Source organism: Sturnira hondurensis, unplaced genomic scaffold (assembly GCF_014824575.4).
Source record: "Sturnira hondurensis isolate 20B ecotype Veracruz unplaced genomic scaffold, ASM1482457v3 Scaffold0005220, whole genome shotgun sequence".
In the NCBI taxonomy this organism is placed as follows: Eukaryota; Metazoa; Chordata; class Mammalia; order Chiroptera; family Phyllostomidae; genus Sturnira; species Sturnira hondurensis.
Window position 1 is genome coordinate 171,028 of NW_028077851.1, and position 20,119 is coordinate 191,146.

Here is a 20,119-nt window from a genome sequence, read left to right on the forward strand (position 1 = left end):
ATATCTGGTCAAAATGTGGCATATCAACTCTTCCATCATAATTCCTTTCAAAGTTTATTTACCATTCTTGTGAATTTACCTTTCCAAATCTTTAATATCAGTAGAACAAGTTATTTTAAAAAGTCTTACTGACATTTTTATCTAGGTTGTTCTGAATTTATATAAAAAACGGCAGTCTTCTGTACAATATTGAGTATTTCCATCCAGGAATATCACCTATTTTCTCATTATTCATATCTCCTTTTTTGTCCTTCAGCAAATGTTAGTTGTATTCATATATACCTTGCATATTCTCGTTAAATTTATACCAGGATAGTTAATACCTATTGCATTTTCTGATTTGTGTATTTATGTGCATTGTAAACTAATTAGTAAATTATTTAGTAAACTAATAATTTTTGCAAGTTTATCTTAATCTGTTACCTCACTGAGTTCTCTTAGAAGTTCCAAGTTTTTCAGTTTCTGCTTTATTTTTTTTTCAATGATTTATTTTTTAAATTTAGTTGTTGTTCAAATACAGTTTTCTGTCTTTTACTCCCATCCCAGCCCACCCCCTCTAGTGCTCCCACCTCCCTCCCATTTCTGCCCCGCTTAGTTGTTGTCCATGTGTCCTTTATACTAGTTCCTTTATATAGTTCCTGAACTATACTAGTTCCTTAACCTCACAACCCTCTCATTCTACCCACATGAAGCTTTTTATCAAGATGAAAACTTTTTCATCATTAAAAATGATTCTGATAGTTCTCTAAGCATACCACATCTTGTTAACAGTTTTCTTCTTGCCCTGGCTGGTGTAGCTCAGTGGATTGAGTGCAGGCTGCGAACCAAAGGGTCACCAGTTTGATTCCCAGTCAGGGCACATGCCTGGGTTGTAGGCCAGGTCCCCTGTGGGGGCCACTTGAGATGCAACCACACATTGATATTTCTCTCCCTCTCTTCCCCTCTCTCTAAAGTTAAATAAATAAAATCTAAAAAATAAAAACAAAAGTTCTTGCCCTGGCTGGTGTAGCTCAGTGGATTGAGTGTGGGCCTGCGAACCACACAATCGCCATTCAATTCCCAGTCAGGGCACATGCCTGGGTTGTAGGCCAGTTCCCAGCAGGGGATTCACAAGAGGCAACCATAGATTGATTTTTCTCTCCTTCTCTCCTTCCCTTCCCCACTAAAGATAAATAAATAAAATCTTTTTAAAAAAGTTCTCTACATCACCTATATTTAAAAAATTTTAAATTGTACCAAATACATTTTCAAGGTATGCTTTTTAACCTATAAAAACCTCATGCATCATTTTTTATATACTGCTGCACTTAATTTACTAATATTTTAGTATGAATTTCATAACTTTGTAAGGTCTCTTGTGGTTTTGTTGTTTTTAATAGTATTCTTTCCAGGTTTGGATAGCAGGAATATAATTTTGAACATTGAGTTAGAATGTCTTCTTTTTCGCTTTTTCATTTCCAATTTTCTGGAACAATTTATCAGAATTGGTACCTATTCCCTCAAATTTGGTAGACTGTGAAAACTTTTGCAAAAGTAATTTTTTAACCTTCTCAGTTTCTTGATTATCAGTATTTTAAGGGCGGCTACTTCAATTTTGGGTAATTAAAACTTTTTAAATGTATTTTTAGAAAAGCAGCCATTTCACTGGAAGCTTTGCCATTACTTTTTCTAGAAATGGGATTTCTGAAGTTTTATGAGAGTACAGCTATTTGTACTCATTAGTTCTTTTTTCCTCTGTAAAACACACACACACACACACACACACACACACACATACCTTGGGAGGTTATACAGAGTGAAAGAGTGAGGAGAGCTTCTAGGTCAGCTTGGAAATCACTTGGATGGTGCCCCAGCTGTGAACCGTCCTCACGCCCCCCCATTTCTGTGACTAACTTTATAATGTATCATAGAGTTGTACACAGCATTCTTTTACAAAAAGGCTAGTTACATACGCTGAGGACAGACTGCAGTGGCAAAGGGTGGAAGCAGGAAGGGGTTACAGGGTGCTTGCCGCTGGTGACTTCGACTAGGATAGTAACAGTGGAGGTGGTGAGAATTGGTGACAGGAGAGGCAATAGAATTTGCATATGCAACACACTTTCATCAGCAACATCACAAGCAGATTCTCAACTAGGTATGCCTTTTGCTGAGAACCACTGCACTGACTTCAAGTTCTATGCATATAAGGCCCATTGTTTGTGTATTCCCATCCACACGAAGCACAGTGCTTTGCAAATTTATTGAAATTCACGTGGATGTTTGAAATAGACAAGAGGCTTCTGGTATCGGTTCTGATGGGAGATTAATGAAAATAAATCAGTCAACTATTGCAAAGCTCCGGATCTTATGTTATTTCAGAATTTCTGGTAGAAGGTGCTTAGAAAACACATGGGAACATGTGAGACATAAAATGATTTGGATTAGAACCTTGCTTTACTTAGATGTGTTCCACATGTTAAAATACAAACCTTCAAAGTCAACCAACTATGTAGCATTAATATGCCTCAAAACTTATAAACTTCCAGAACTCATGGCCATAGTTTCTAAACTTCTACAAGGCAGTAGCTTCTATGTCCAAAAGAGCATACTATCATGAATATGACATCAAGTCCCATATTAAACGCACATTTTAAAAAAGCCAGTTAAACAGTATTATCAGACTGCCCAAACTCAGCAAGATTCTTTGTTACCGGACACACCCAGTTCTCAACTCTCTAAACTTGTTTCTCAACACTGGGGAGTTTTTAAAAACAACACCTGGGCTCCACCCCAAGCCAATCTAATCAGAATCTCTGTGAGGCATCTATCATTTTTCCAAGTTTTTCCAGCAAATCTGCCAGTCTTGAACCACTGCTCAAACAGAATCTTATAAAGTAAAAAATAAAAAAACACAGCACAGGACAAGTACAGAACATGGAGAATAAGTTAAAAATGAAAGGGCACACCCTTTACTTTCTAGTATTTTTCATCTCTTGAAAGGTTCAAAAATCACTAATATTGGGTTAACCAAAAATTTTTTTTGCTTTTTTCTGTAAGATGGCTCTAGTAGTGCATAGTTTAACTTCACTGCAATTTTGTTATAGACTGTATTGTGGCAGCTGTCATATCAACGTGCATTAACACAAAAACTTATAAAATTGGTGAATTTTTGTGTAGCCATGTTAGTACTGAAAATACACACTTTGGTGTATTATGCCTTATTATTTCAAGAAAGGTAAAAACACAACTGAAATGCAAAAAAAGACTTCTGCAGTGTATGCAGGAGGTGTTGTGACTGGTTCAATGTGTCAAAAGCAGTTTGTGAAGTTTCATGCTGAAGATTTCTTGCTGGACGATGTTCCATGGTCGGGTAGACCAGTTGAAGCCGAAAGCGATCAAATCAAGACACTGAGAATAATGAACATTATACTACACAGGAGATAGCCAACACACTCAAAATATCCACATCAATAAAGTTACTGGTGAATGTAAACAATGTGTCTTTTATTTTATGGGAAAAACAAAAAACAAACCTGCCCTGGCTCAGTGGATTGAGCGTGGGCTGCGAACCAAAGGGTCACCAGTTCAATTTCCCATCAGGACACATGCCTGAGTTGTGGGCCAGGTCCCCAGTGGGGGGCCACAGGAGAAGCGACCACACATTGATATTCCTCTCCCTCCCTTCCCTTCTAAAAATAAATAAATAAAATAAACAACAACAAAAAAAACCCATATGGACTTTTGGGCTAACCTGGTGTTTTTAAAAAATGGCTATTAGAACTTTATAAAATTAGGCCTGGAAAGATCTTTGTCACCTATCTAGAATCACCTGGTGTAACAGTATTTCCCAACGGGAGAGAGCCGTTGGATTTCAGGTGTCAACCAACCCAGAACCAATTTCAGGGTTTCATGGGGTGAGAGTGAGAACTGCCGGCTCTAGTTCCCTGTGTTCCAGACCAGGAAGAGAGCGGGGAGAGAAAAGTGTGTCCATGACAACAGCACTCATGCTCTGAAGGATAATTTTATTTGAATCTCATTTTTTTTTACTCATAATTGCAAAGATAAAGCAACATATAATATGAAGCAAAGGGAAGCTGGTCTTCATAATTTTGCACGTCCAAGTTTCCACTGATGTAACAATACTTTGAAGCCTGGAGCTACTCAAAGATAAATTATGAAAACAAGAAAAATTTTATTTCAAACAGGTCTGGTGGTACGTGTGCTATGACAAGAGCTGGTTGTAGCCAGAGGCTTCATTTCAAACTGCACTGATATATAAATTAGATATGACTCGGGCATGATCAATTTTGGTAGATTCAATTCAGTACTTTTTACATTTACTGTAGACCTTATTTCATTAGTGGAGATTATATCTTCATCACCAAAAGGAGAGTAACAATGACTAAGGTGAAATCTATTCCCTAGCATTGCTTTGAAAATATACCCCCAGGGTCGTTAACTGAAAATCTGACTTGATCTAGATTCTTCAATCATCATCCACTGTGGGCTTGATGGTCACTCCTCTTCTTATTTGACCCCAACCAATCAAACTGCAGAATGAAAGAGAAAGAAATTGTGAGGGTTTTTTTTTGTCTATTTCATGATCATTACCACACAATCATTTGACATAACTGGTTTTATTTGCTTCTCTGCTAAATCTGAATGTTTCCAAAACCTCCTCATCCACAAAGAAAGCTCACACTATTGTCTTAGATTCTTAGACCCAGAGAGGTGGGCTCTAGCCAGAATGAATGACAGAAAAAAGAAGTTGCTACTTTTGTATGAATGCTCATCTTCACCCGATTAAAATATACCTACTCCTTCAGAGCCACCAGGAAGAGGCTTCCCATACACCTGGGGAACCATATAAAACCCCTTCGGTCTGATAATTTTTCAAGAGTCTCATCCTCTACCCTTTTCTCTGTGAAAAATGCTTCTTTTTATCATTTGTAGTACCTCTGCACATCAGTGGCTTCAGCATGACCTCAGCTGGTAAAGGACATTAAGAGAACTACAGGACTAGATAGTCTATTGGCAGATTACTCTCAACAGCAGAGGGACCTCTGCTCTAACCAACGACCAGACTGGATCGCCACCTTCACTGCAGCTTTGCAACAGAACCCACCTACGCAGGGATTAAAACCACAATTCTAAAGAGTGTAAGAATCATTCAGATGCTCTCATTTCTTTTAACCATTTTAACATACTTGCTCTTTAAGTAAAGCCTAAAATGTAATTCTTGATAGACTTTTTTTTTAATTTACTGACTTTAAAGAGGAGAGAAAAAGAGAGATACAGACAGACATCATTTTGTTGTCCCACTTATGTGTATGCATTCACTGGTTGATTCTTGTTACGTGCCCTGACTGGGGACTGAATCTGCAACTTGGTGAACTAAATGAGCTACCTGGCCAGGCTGAACATTCTTCTATTAGTGGACAGATACTGGAGACGGGAGGTACAATATGACTTGGGAACATCCTCGAAAAGTGATTTGATGAGGAGCAGGCTACTTGCAAGAGTCCCCCTATAGAATGCTTATTAGTTGCAAGGGTAAAAAGAGTAACTACATAGTGAAAAGCTGGCCAACACCTGGTGCATGATCGAATTAACTTCAATGAGGAGGAGTACTCAGATACCATGAGCTTCTGACTGGGATTCCCTGAGACATCACCACCTACGTAAGTATTCCAGTCAAGAATACAAAACCTGCCCTGGCTGCTGTGGCTCAGTGGATTGAGCGCCAGCCTGCAAACCAAAGGATTACTGGTTCGATTCCCATTCAGGTCACATACGGACCAGGTCCCCAGTGGGAGGCCCATGAAAGGCAACCACGCATTAATGTTTCTCTCCCTCTCTTTCTCCTTTCCTTCCCCTCTCTCTGAAAATAAATAAAATCTTAAAAAATAAAAATAAAAAATAAAAGCAAAAACCTGAATCTAATCTTAGGAAACATCAGATAAACCCAAATTGAGGAACAGTCTATAAAGCTAGTAGCTGGTATTCTTCAAAGCTGTCAAAGTCAACACAAAGAAAGGCTGAGTAAGTTTCCGATTAGAGACACGAAAACTAAATGTAGTGTATGACCCCAGACTGGAAGGGCAGAGGAAGTTAATTGAGGCAAGCAATGAAACTAGAATATGGACTGTAGATTTTAGCATTTTATCAACATTAACCTTCTCTCTAAGTGGTTATGTGAGAGAGTATCTTTGTTTTTAGGAAATACACAGTGAAGTATTAAGAGATCAGGGGGCATGACTATATATAACCTATGCCTTACATGGTTCAGAAAAATGTTCACACATATACACACACAAATAAATTATGCACTTGGGAAAAGGGAATACAGGAGTTCTGTGTGCAACTCTTGTTGATTTTCCCGTTAAGTTGAATTTATCTCCAAATAAAAGTTTCAAAGAGCCAAAGACAAGGGAAATATTGAACCAAATCCACTGGTTTTGCAGAGGTGTCTATCACAAATCAAGGCTGGAAATACAGATTTCAAAGACATCTAAATAAATACTTGAAAGTTAAAGCCACCATAACTGTTGCATTCAAGGAAAAGTGTGCATGTACACCACTGAAAACTTAACAAAATTAATGTTTAAAAAATTTTCTTAAATTTAGTTTTATTTTTAGAGAGAGGGGAAGGGAGGGAGAAAGAGAAACCTCAGTGTATGGTTACATCTCACACTCCCCACACCAGGGGCCTGGCCCCGCAACTCAGGAACATGCCTCGACTGGGAATCAAACCAGGGACCCTGCAGTTCACAGGCCAGCACTCAATCCACTGAGCCAGACCACTCAGGGCTGACTGGGTCGTCTTCATTAGACAGTGACAAAGGCTAATAAACTTACCGCCAGTGTTTCTCAACTCTTCGGCTCAGGGCAATTTTTTCTCCTACTTCTGTGCACACAGGATTAGTCAGAACGATTTTGCCCAAATCGGCCTTGACTGCGCTGACTCTTCCTCCGGTCGACAGGGATCCTATGTTCACCATGAGCACTTCATTCTTAGACAGCTTCTGCACCTAGAGAAATAAAAGGAGGAAAAATAATTCACCAAATGAGTAAACGCATTCCAAAAATTACTGCTTACTTTTTTACATCCCTGCCAAAAATAGATGTCAACAAGTTCCCATTGCTGCCAATGTAATTGTACTGAGACTTTTGAAGAAGAAAAAAAAATGGGTAAACGACTATGGCCCTGTCGCACGTAACAGACCTTTCGCTGTTTGGCTTTGTTTCACTTTACACGGACGGACATATCGAAGCTCTCAATGTTCAAGAAGTCAAATTCATTCACTTTTGCTTTCTTTATCCCAGGTGGACTGTTAAACTAGTCTCAACACCACTCTCGCTTTTTGTAATGGGAAGTACAGAAAGCACTTACCTTTGCTGCTTTTTTGTCTCCTTCGGTGCGTACACCTAGAAGCCGTCTAAGCAGGAAATAGGAGATTTCTAATTCTGTGAAGATCTCAGGTAAAGCTCCAACTGCACCAAGCACCTGCCCCACCATTCGGTCAGCCCGGCACAAAGTGGGGTCAATTTTGGTTCCAACTCCTGATATAAAGTAAGATTTTATAGATATATATATATTCCAACTTCTTTCCCTATAAAGCTCTTTATCCCAAAACTTACTCAAAGTACAGCACGGGTCTATACAGTTTCATACCCGTATTCAGCTACCATACCCATGTTAACAGCTACATAGACGTGACAAAATACCCACTTTATTCAAAGAAATAGAAATGTAAACTCACTAGTTAGTTGGGCATTTGTAAACAGAAAGACTGTCTTGATTCAAATTCTAAACAAAGGGCAAAAAGGTAATAGCTGAACTCAAAAATAAGTCTGAGCATCCTTAATGAAGGTTGAAAACACAAAATTTATGAGTAGTCTGCATAACATATGCCTGTCATTTCTCCCCTGAAAGGCTAATAAAAAAAGATAGCCCTGGCTGGTGTAGCTCAGTGGATTGAGCGCGGGCCTGCAAACCACATGATCGCGGTTCGATTCCCAGTCAGGGCACATGCTGGGTTGCAGGCCGGGTGTCAGCAGGGGACACATGACAGGCAACCATACATTGATATTTCTCTCCCTCTCTCCTTCTCTTCCCCTCTAAAAGATAAATAAATAAAATATTCTTAAAAATCTGTAATATGTCTTTCTGGGTAATCCATTTCCCGTGAAGAGTACCACGAATGAAAAGTGTAGGGATGAGAGCAAACCCTTACCGATAAGACCCCCTGGGGCAGCATACTGAAGATCATTATGTTCCGCAAACAGTGACACAATTTTAGAAAAGATTGGCTTACACATGAGTTTTCCTTCACTATCTTTGGAAACAATACCAGGTCTGACCTCTATCTCCTGGCCCACCTGTAAAGATATAAATCAGCAATTAGAATCATCATAATTAGAATTGTGGACAGCACGATTACCATTTACATACAAAAAGTACTAACAGGAAGACCAGAAAACGGAAAAGGCGATCCCTTCTCTATTTCAAAGATCACAATTAAAAAAATAAGAAGTGAAAAGAGATCTTCCGAACCAGAGCCATCGAGTGTCTCTAACCACCTACTAATAAGCCTATGCCCACAAAAACGTGCTCCATACTCAGGAGGAGCCTATAAAGTCAGAGGTCGGACACATTAAAAAAACAGTAATAGTATACAATGACACCTACAACAAGAACTAGACACTATAAAATGTAATTTTTCAATTTGGGATATCCATACTCTTTTCCTGATTAAGAATAGGGAAGTACATGATTTTCTAACCACTTCACTGTACATCTGAAACTAATACAGAATAATTGAATGTAAACCGTAAGTGGAAGAAAAAAACCCCACCAGGGAAGAACAAATAAAACAAAAACACAACCACTAGACTTTGGGTGGTCAGCACACAATGGAGCATACAGACGTATTATAAAGTCATAGAAACCTGAAAATTTAAATAATGTTATTAACCAGTGTTACCCCAATTTAAAAAACACACACACAAAAATCAAAACCCCGTTTAGCCTGGGCTGGTATAGCTCAGTGCATTGAGCACAGGCCTACGAACCAAAGGACTGCTGGTTCAATTCCCAGTCAGGGCACATGCCAGGGTTGCAGGCCAGGTCCTCAGATTAGGGTGCACGAGAGGCAACCACACATGGATGTTTCTCTCCCACTCTTTCTCCTTCCCTTCCCCTCTCGAAAAATAAGTAAATAAAATCTTAAAAACAAACCAAAACCATTTACCTTCAGCACTCCTTTTAGAATACTACCGCCAGCCACACCGCCCTTAAGGTCATCAACTTCGCAGCCAGGTTTGTTGACATCAAAGGACCTAATAACTGAAAGAAAACATAGTAAAGCCAATTCTGTTAATTTTAACTTTAGGAAAAAATATTATTTTCTAACTTACCTTTCCTAAAATAGTAGACACATCAGATTTACACCATAAGGATGGCTTTGTGACAAAATCTAATATTATTACTCCAACTAAGTATACTGCAGCCTTCCTTAGGACGGGAAAGTGAAAATAACTTCAGAGATCAGTGATGGGAGGTATTTTATGATACATCAATACTACAGAGTGTCACACGGCTATTAAACAATGTAGAACCATATGTAATGATATGGGAGGATAACCTTCATGTACTATTAGGGAAAAACTCCTACTTACTAAAGTAACACACAATATGATCTCACTTCCACAAAGAAAAATCAAAACAAACCTGGTCGGTGTGGCTCATTTGGGGGGCATTGTCTCCTAGATTGGAAAGTTACCTGTTCGAATCCCAGTGAGGGCACAGACAACTGTACCCCAGTTGGGACACGTATGAGAAAGCAACTACTCAATGTTTCTCACATGGATGTCTCTTTCCCTCCCCCCTCCCCCCTCTACACCAATGAAAAAATGTCCTTGGGTGAGGATAAAAAAAATTAAAACAAAAAGCATGATATGAACAAAGAGAGGTATGGGGAATAATATACACCAACTGTTTACTTTGGTTACTTTAGGGCTAGAAGTGGGAGGCAGGAAAACCATGGACTTTTATCTCTATATACCCCTATATTATATAATTTCTGAAATAAAAATTTAGTTTTAAAACCACACAACTACTCCAGGACTACCTGACTAGCACTTAGGTTCTGAGCTCAGTGTCCCTGAACAGAGGATATGCATCGCAATCACCCAAGAGACCCTTCCCACAACACACAGGTGGGCCTCAGGCAAAGGCCCACAAGGGCTCAAGTGTCTCTTTTGAAAAGGCTCCTACATTTCTGGGTAAAAATCACAAGCTTAGATGATCAAATTACACTGATATCGATATTATGAACTTAAGTAAAAGTGAAAGGGACATGAAAATCTTCATTAATAGCCTCGGCCAATGTGGCTCAGTGGACTGAGTGCCAGCCTGCAAACCAAAGGGTTGCTGGTTCGATTCCCAGTCTAGGGCACATGCCTGGGTTGCAGGTCAAGTCCCCATCGGGGGTATGCGAGAGGCAACTACATATTGTTGTTTCTCTCCCTCTTTTCTCCTTTATAAAAATAAATAAAAGATCTATAAATACATTTTATAGATGTATTTATATGTATTTAAATACATATAAATACAAAAAAAGAGAAAAAGATCTTCATGAATGGTACAATGAAATCATTTGTACGAGTTCTAATATCCTGTTCCTGGCTACAATGTAATTCCATAGAGAGTACTGTATTATTCACCTTGATCATATAATATGCCATATACCGAACACAAAAAGGTTAAGAGTTCCTTCTATATTCAGGGCTCTGTTCCTCAACCAGTAATGTGATCTAGTACTGCCAATACAATCTCAAAATTCATCAATTTCAAAATAATTTCTATGAAGATTATAATTTATTATCACCTCTGCAGAAGGAGAAAATAGTAATAAACACTCTTAAGGGAGAATCACCAATGTAGAAAAGATCCAGTAAGAATTAAAGACAAATCCTAGCACTTACCAATAAGTCGGGGTTCTGAAGTAAAATCTCTTGGGGGTACTGGAATTTTCTTTACTATGTACTCACAGACAACTTCAATGTTGTATTTCAGCTGAGCAGAAATTGGAATAATAGGAGCTCCTTCTGCTACTGTACCTATATGACAGAATTCAGCAAAGTTAAAATTCTTCAATTTTACAAAACTTATTCTATACATATTACGTGAAACTATTAAAATTTTAAATGTATTAATAAGTATATTTAATATACTAAAATGACACAACTGTTTAAAGGAATAAAATATTAACACTCCTGGGAAAAAGCACTTTACCAGTTGAGAGATTTCTAATAACATGTAATTAACCTTCCAATAAATGTCAAGGTAAAATTACAGACTCTTTGCTAAGCAAAGACTGCTGCACATATAATATTTGCTCCTTATTAACTATATGCCAAACAGGCTGGTCAAAGAAATGGAACAAACATAATTAGATTTTAATCAATATGACTTATTCTTTTTTATTACGATAGGACTGAGTTCATGAGAAGTCAACCTTTCTAATAAGAAAAACAAAGCTGAGAGAGAATCATGTCATGATACAGTAAGATGTATCATGTTTGGCCCTGGCAGGGTGGCTCAGTTAGTTGGAGTGTTGGCCCATACACCAAAAGGCTGTGGGTTCGATTCCTGGTTAGGACACATGCCGAGGTTGCGGATTCGAACCCCAGTAGGTGTGCGTATGGAAGGCAACCAATTCACATTTGTCTCTCTACAATCAATAAAATATATCCTCGCATGAGATACAAAAAAGATGCATCATATCTTTCCCTGAAAGGAAAAACACTACACTGTTAGAGAAAGGGACCAGAAAAATTAAATAAATGATCATCAGCCCCAATTCTCAAAGTAGCTACCAAGTAAGAACAGTTTAAAACCTATTCTTTTCTAATGCTTTTATTCATTTTACTACCACTGAGGAGTTTTTTAAACTGATAGCTTCCAGAATATGAGTTCACTTCTAACTTTCAAGCAGCAAATATATACTTTAGTCCAGGGTGTCCAACCTTTTAGCATCTCTGGGCCACAATGGAAGAAGAGTTTTCTTGGGCCACATACTAAATATACAAACACTAACGAAAACAAAACAAAAATCTCATGATGTTTTAAGTAAATTCACAATTTTGTGTTGGGCCGCATTCATAGTAATCCTGGGCTGCATGCAGCCTCCAGGCCAGGGGTTGGACACCCCTGCTAGTCTATCAAACTCAGAAACAGATTTCACTTGTGGTAGGTAAAGAAAAATAAGGCTTAAAGTCCTTAAGTTTACCCTGTTTTAGATACTCTGTTATATTAAGAGTTAAATTAACATCTGGTATCTGGATTAAATGGCTCTCAAAGTGACTCACAGATGTAGCAAGATACTACTAGTGTCTTACCTTGTACAAATGCAAGGATCTGTTCATACTGTTCTTTGGCCTGGCTTTCTTTTACCAAATCTATTTTATTTTGTAGAATCAAAATATGCTTCAGTTTCATGATTTCTATAGCAGCCAGGTGTTCAGAAGTTTGAGGCTGAGGACAAGACTCATTACCAGCTAGATGATGAAGAAAACAGATGCATGAGAATTAGCTGGAAATACTTGCCAGAAGAGGCAAATCCATAAGAGACAGAAATCAGATTAGTGGTTGCCAGGGGCTGGACTGGGGGAAGGGGGAATAGAGTGACTGTCTAATGGGCACAGGGTTCCCTTTTGGGGGAATGAAGATGTTCTGGAACTAGACAATGGTGATGCTTGTACAACACTGGTCAGTGTACTTCATGTCCCTGAACTGTACACTTCAAATACTAAAGTGACAAATTTTACATTATGTGTATTTTACCACCAAATCTAATAAAGGGAACATCTGAATGCCCTAGCCCTATTCAAGGCAAAAGTCGTGGACACATCATTTGGCTCCCACTGCTGGCCCTAAGCAAGAAGTCTGGAATCAACAAGTTTGGCATCTTGGGGTCTGCCCTCAGCTTCTGCTCAGGCATAAGGCTCTATCCGGTATTAGAAATGTGCCAGTCTAGTCAAGCTCCTAAGAGACAGAAAGTAATTAAGAGGGGAAGACACTTAATACAGTCCATGAATTTCAACTATCAGAGGCTACTCCCTAACAAAGGAGGGAAGACTACTAATTGTGAAGATAACCAACAGTGTATCATAAAGAAATAGGCATGTCTTGTTGGGCACTCCAATGATCATCCTCTCTAAGCAGTGACGTTCAACTGTCCTGTCCTGTATCCATTTGGCATACTTTTAAGAAATTATATTCCATAGCAACAAAACTCTCAACAGCTCACATAAAGAAGGTAGCACAACCCTAGCCTTGAAAATCCCAATGCAGGCCCAGACTTCAACACTTACAAAGAATGAGATTTGCATCTAAAAAAAAAACACATTATATTGTCCTGGGCAGTGTGGCTCAATGGTTGAAGTGTCATCCCGTAGACTGAAGGGTCATGGGTTTGATTCCTGGTCCAGGCATGTGCCTGGGTTGCAGGTTCGGCCCCTGGCCAGGGTATGTGTGAGGGACAACCTATCGGTATTCCTCTCTTGTATCAATGTTTCTGTCCCTCTCTCTCTTCCCTTCTCTCGAGAATCTGTGGGCATTTCCTTGGGTAAGGGTTTTAAAAAACAAACATTATAAATCAGTGTTGCAGTGGACAGCTCAGAGACAAAAAAAAATACATGGACCTTTACATGTAAATTTAAAACAAACCATTTCATGTAATCTGAATGGGGAAAATGAATTACTGATCTTTTAAAATATTTACTACCATATGAATCCTCGTAAGACATCTGCCCTCAGTCTGCCTGGTTTAACATTTTTCGATAGCTGGTAGGCACGGATGCCATCCTAGATTTCACGGTAGTTTCCATTCATGTTGCCCTTAGGTAATGGGTATGGCCCCTAAAGGCCTTAGTTCCCCTTTAAATATTTCATCTTGGATTTGCTCCACAGTGATTCGTCCAAACCAATTCTGATGTACTTACCTATCAACAGAAGAGCTGCATCCATCACTGCGGCACCGTTCAGCATGGTAGCCATCAAAATATCGTGGCCAGGACAGTCGACAAAGGAAACATGTCTAACCGTGGAGAAACAGCAATCAGTCCAAGATCGATCAATACTTCAAGATGCAAGTTACAGACTTCCCAAAATTAAATCACTTGATATGCAGAACATATTACATATAAAAATGGAATAAAAATATATAAATAATTCTTACTACTATCAAGTCAAGTGGTTACATACAGGACTTGGTGTTTTTAGACCTTGGAAATAAGATTACCCACTTGCTGAGTCGAACCGCTGCAGGTCATTGCAAAGTAAATGAAATTGGCTATGTGATAGCTACAAACAACTCAAGAGACAGAAACTACCAAATCCAATTAAAGTAAATATGGTAGAGTGTATATAGGGAATGGCATGTATATGAATGCTAAAGCAGTGTTAATGTAATGGGCATTGTCATCTGAAAAAATAATTTGCCAAAATTTTCTCCAGCACCTTGAAAAGCTGCAATTGCTAATCTGAATCGGACATGGCAGCACTATTTAAAACAAACAAACCTGTATTACTCATTCAGAACCATTATGTTAAAGAAGTATATACTTGCTCTGGCTGGTGTGGGTCAGTGGACTGAGCACCAGCCTGCAAATCAAAAGGTCACAGGCTGATTCCTAGTCAGGGCACATACCTGGCTTGTGGGTGGGTCTCCAATGGGGGCGGGCAAGACGCAACCCACTGATGTTTCTTTTGCACATTGATGTTTCCCTCTTTCTCCCTTCCCCTCTCTGAAAGTAAATAAAAATCTTTTTTTAAAAAGATATTATTTATTTTCAGAGAAGGGGGAAGGGAGAAAGAGAGGGAGAGAAACATTAGTGTGTGGTTGCCTCTCACATGTCTGCAACTGGGGACCTAGTCCACAACCTAGGCATGTGCCCTGACTGGGAATCAAACCACAGACCCATCAGTTTGCAGGCAGGGACTCAACCCACTGAACCACACCAGACAGGGCTAAATAAAATCTTTTTTTAAAAAGTGTATGCTCATACTGTCACTATCTAAAACACTATCGTAACACGAGAGCAGAGCTGGGTGGAGAGCAGAGCTAGGTCGCTAAAACAGAGAACTCATGGCCTGCAAAGCAAAAATATTTACTATCAGAAAAGTTTGCTAATCTGTGATCAGTGCCCTAAGCACGATGAGACAAGCGAAATACTTGGGTGCAAAATTTAAGGGAGTGACAAAAATCTTAGTAATCAAGATAAATAATATTTAAATTTAATGTTGTCAAAAACTGAAATTAATGCCAAAAATCCATGGTAAAATATCAAAATCTTAAATGAAAAAAGGACTGGTAACAATGCCGTGCTGAATCCAAAACAAGAAAAAGTAATACTGACTAGAAGAGGAAAAAAAAAAAGTAATTTCAAGCCCACACTTATTTAAACAAATGATATTCTGTTTATCACAATTTCTTTCAAATAATTAAAAAAACCATTGCTTAAAATACTACTTATCTTAACTACTAAGAGTTTTCAGCATCCCTTCTCCCCCTTAAATTTTGGGCCCAAGGCAAGGAAGGGCCTTACTCACCTCCCCCTAGTCCCAGCCCTGACCCTAATCTAAAATCTCTTGTGGCGTATCCCCAAAACATTACTAGGTTGATGTTAGTACCCTCTGATAAGGAACCAGAAGACACAGCCATATTCATAAAGTAGATGGCTAACAAACCCATGTACCTAAGAGAGATAATTAAGAATGGCTTTGTTCCCCCCCACCACCACCACAAGAACAGAAACCATGCTGTTAAAAAGAAATTTAGGAAGCCTGATAAAAAAAGAATCCCTTGAATCCAATAAGCTGTTTCCCTCCATTCCATTCTGCCTATGTGATACTTTTCCTTTGGAGAACTTGCACATAAATAAGTATCTTGGGTTTAAATACCTGACTTTTCACATTATTGTCATTATCGCCATTAACAACATAAAATAATGGAAAAATAACAAAATCATTCAGCAATTAGGTTCACTGTTTAATCCCCAGTTAAATATTTCAAAAAGCACCAACCACAAGACAACAAAATATAAAGTGTTTTTAGCACCAAAGAGGTCACCTGACTAATTTGAAGTTCCCTTTGGTCCCTGGAATGTCTGTGGGGAACTCATCAGGTGTACTACTTCCACAGGATCGGTAACATTCTGGCCGAGGACAGCTTGGGTCATCAAGTTTATAAATCTAAAAGTTTCAATGAAAAGAAGATTTGGGTTTATTACCTGTACATTCCAATTAAAGTTAATTTCTAGTTCCATAATACGCAGCTCACCTTGGCATTAGCATATCCAAGCTTGATTGTAATATTTCTTTCTAGCTCATTTTTGAACCTGACAGTGTGAACTCCAGAAATAGCTTTTACAACTGTGGATTTCCCATGAGCTACATGACCAATTGTACCTACAGACAAAGTCCAATAAATTAATTCACACACACACACACACACAATTGCACAAAATTTCTTTTTTCCAAATAGTGTTAGAGTAGAAAACCCAAAGCCATAACTCATTATAAATATCAATATAAAACCAACAGTGACTTCAGTTTTTTGATCCCACATATTCTTTTCTATTAAAAACATATTCTGAGACAGGAATGAAGTGAATTTTCCATGTAACTGATAACCCTGTTCAAACCTCATACTCAGTACCCTGGCCAGGTGGCTCAGTGGGTTGGAGCATCCTGTGCACCAAAAGGTTGCAGCTTTCATCCCTGATCAGACCATGGATGGGAAACAACTGATGTTTCTCTCTCTTCCTTCCTCTCTCTTTCAAACCAATAAATACATCTTCAGGTGAGGGCTTAAAAAATTATTTTCAAAAAAAAAAAAACCCCACAAAACACCGCATACCCAGCATACTAAAAACTATTCATCTCATGTTTTTAATCACAGAAAAGACTGCCTTCATTTAAAATAAATGCTCAATAAAAAAAATACATAATGTCTTGTATATTCTGAGACTTTCCAGCATTCCCAAAGTGAAATAAATGGGTAGGATGAGCCCAACCAAAAGGCACCCATGAATATGAGAAAACAACTCAGGTTTAATTACGGTAATGCTATCAAGGGCAGCACAAGTCTTACAACTTTTTAACAGCCTGATGGTAGAGCCTTACTTTTAACTAGGTTTTACTGTGCTGTTTGTACAGACTCTCAAATACCCCCAAATTTGCACTCAGTTGACTACCTTCTTCTCTAAAGTTCTAGGTGTCAATTAAGGAAAAAAATATTGTACTTAATAATAGCCTACATATCAAATAAAACTTTCAAAAAGTCTGCCCCTGCAATAACTCTGTGGCGAGTATAGGCACATTTACTTCCTTAAAGTACTACATGACTACCCGTCACCTCGTGCGATTAAATTTCTCATAGGTCTGTATCTTTTTTTCTCACCTAGTCTGTAAGCTAGGCAAGGGCAACATGTGTTTCCCCCCAAAATCTAGCAGGTGCTTTGCTCACAGGCGCTCAATGTCTATTTGAATATTTGCATCCTCATATAATTCAAGTAATCACACAAAGAGAGGTTAAAATCACTTGCCAGAGATCAAGCAACTCAGGTCTCCAAGAAATTCTTATCTTACCTATATTAATTGTGGCTTGTCTGCTGATAACTTCGTGTGAAAGTGGCGTCAATTTGCTAACATCCTGCAATCAAACATTTTACTTTATTTTTAATCACTGTACATAAGGCAAGTCACAACTCTTCCTTTGGCTTTACATGTGACCTACAGCTCGCCACCATGTAAACAGCTCTCCCCTATTTCTAATGCGCTTCTCTTGTATAAGCAATCTTGTACTCTGATAACCGGGAAACTTTAAAAGTCCCTCATCGTTACAAGAGACTACACATCCATTCACTATAGGAAACGTATAGGTCCGAGATCGCCCAATCTTGACAGCCCTTCCCAGACCTTCATAAGTGACAACCTTAAGGACGTTTAGGTCCCACGATCTCACACCCCACTGCCCAGCTCGCTGACTCGCGGACTCGCAGACGTGCAGGTGGCGGCGCCAGTGCGGCTTACCACCTCCCCTTTAAGAGCTAGCCACGCTGCTGACAGCTCGGAACTACTTTGTCTCAACGCCACCCAGGAGGCCCAGGCATCCCCCTTCCGAGTTCACTCCGCGTTCCCCCAGATCGAAACCTTACCAATGTAGCGAGATCTTGGCGAGAAAGATGCGGCTGGCCGAGAGTCACGCCAGCCTCGCCCCCCGCCATCTTGTCTGGAGAGGAAGGAAGTCGGCGCGGCAGCAGCCTGACCGTACAGAATGCAGCGGGGGAGGGGAGGAGCGAAAGCGGGACGGCAGACTAGGGCCCAGGCCGGGGACAGGAGGATGACCGGTGCAGCAGGACCTCACTGCTTGGACTTCTTCCTGATTGAGTTCATATAGTACTTGCCGGTAGGATTACTAGAAAACTCGAGGCAAAGTTTCGGGATCCATTCGCTGCAGACATGTTGGTTTTTTTGTGCAGGCAAAGCTGAGGGCAGCCCCCAAAAAAGGCCCCTGGCTAGGCGGGTGAAATTAACATTGCGCGCGCTTGCGCGGGAGAAGCCACTTCCGTTTCCCGTGGGGATAGCCGGAAGGGTTTCCCAGAACCTGGGAACCTTAAGTAGGATGTGAGGACAGAGTGTGGGAACGTCTTTCTTTACCAATTTCCGCAATTTAATAAGGCGAGGTCGGCTTAGGTCCGGCCCACCTGTGACGGAGCTATTGGCTGGGAAGAAGCCACGCGCAGGGCTGGCAACGTTCACGGCGCCTTGCGTCACCAGGCGGGCGGCGGTGAGGACGCCCTCGCGCGGAGGTTCCGCGGCCCAGGGATGGCAAAAGCGGAGTCTAACTTGTTTTGGGAGAGACGTTTTCAGTGCTAGAGAGATGGATCATGATGGCGCTAGAATTGAGTTAAGATAGAAGCTGGGTGTCCTTAAGAGCGCCCAAAGAAAATGCAGACAACTGTACTTGAACAATAATAAAATAATGAATTAAAAATATTTTAATAACTATGTATGTACCCAGGTAGGCATTTGAAACACTGGGGTCCACTCTGTAAAGCACACGATTTTCTAACCACTCTGCTGTATATATGAAACTAATACAGAAGTTGTTGAATGCAAGTTGTGTAAAAATTAAAATGTACAATAAAAATAAAATACAAGGTCCCCACTGTTTAAAAAAAAAAGAGCGCCCAAGAGGGTTTTTTTGTTGTTGTTTTAAAGCTGATCCAGAAACACCCCCTTATTTAATGGAAAGATTACCCCTAAATAGGTATTTTGAAATTTAAAGATTTTTGAGCCGTAGTCCTTTTCTTCATCCAATATTAAAAAGAATGCAAGTTTTATTTCTCTTTCACACATTTATGCTTTACAAATTTTCCATCATTAGCAGGTACTCATTCTAGCCAGAAAAAAAAATGTAAGGAGAGGTGAGTAAGAATTGAGGTTACCTGTGTTCACAGAATACTTAAGTAAGATTAAAATGAATGTTTTCATAAATTTTAGGTACAACAGTTTACTTAAAGTAGGAAATTATGCTTCAATAAATGCATTTATTGGTTAAGTGATGGTAGAAACTGTACAACGCATTGTATTTGGGTGGAGGCATTTAGTGCTACATTTAGGAACTTACAAATTTATAAGTTTAGAACCTATCTTAGTTTGTAAATAGTTGAACCAACCAATTCAGAAAGCCATTGAGGTGATAAAAATGTGGAATTAGTGTGATGGGTACTACTTAAGGGTGGGTGAATTGTATCAATAAAAATATATAATTCATTGTTATCAAAATATATGCATTGTCAGAAACTTGGAAGTAGAAATGTCACAGGAAATAATGTCATTAATAAGAATAATAGTAGTTAACAAACATTGGCACTGTCTTAACAAGTATTAATTTAATCTGTAAAAGAGGCTGATGAGGTATATACTTTTTTGAGATATTATTGTTATTTATTATTAATAAATTAATATTTAATATTATTTAATATTACCATTATTTAATATTACCATTTGACAGGTGAGGAAGCTTGAGTTATGAAAACATTAGATAACATATGATTCCGCAGC

At 39.1% G+C, this 20,119-nt stretch overlaps 1 protein-coding gene across 1 annotated transcript; it reads right to left on the minus strand.

Annotated features, from left to right (window-relative positions):
- Window positions 1-3,984: 3,984 nt before the first annotated feature.
- On the minus strand, window positions 3,985-18,513 carry EIF2S3 (eukaryotic translation initiation factor 2 subunit gamma). The gene is made up of 12 exons (XM_037046212.1): window positions 18,208-18,513; window positions 17,639-17,702; window positions 16,329-16,456; window positions 16,119-16,240; window positions 13,990-14,084; window positions 12,385-12,543; window positions 10,969-11,103; window positions 9,234-9,328; window positions 8,217-8,361; window positions 7,373-7,542; window positions 6,838-7,010; window positions 3,985-4,529 (listed from the first exon to the last, which is right to left on the minus strand). Exons 1-12 carry the CDS (start codon window positions 18,274-18,276, stop codon window positions 4,466-4,468), a joined length of 1,419 nt encoding a protein of 472 aa, XP_036902107.1. The 5' UTR covers window positions 18,277-18,513; the 3' UTR covers window positions 3,985-4,465.
- Between the last annotated feature and the right edge of the window lie 1,606 nt (window positions 18,514-20,119).

Excerpts from the sequence above, each read along its gene's own strand:
- EIF2S3 (XM_037046212.1), bottom strand. The coding sequence starts at position 18,276 with ATGGCGGGGGGCGAGGCTGGCGTGACTCTCGGCCAGCCGCATCTTTCT. Across the intron at positions 11,104-12,384 it reads GATCCTTGCATTTGTACAAG|GTACAGTAGCAGAAGGAGCT; the intron begins GTAAGACACTAG and ends TCTGTCATATAG. Across the intron at positions 7,011-7,372 it reads GAGACAAAAAAGCAGCAAAG|GTGCAGAAGCTGTCTAAGAA; the intron begins GTAAGTGCTTTC and ends TTATTTCTCTAG.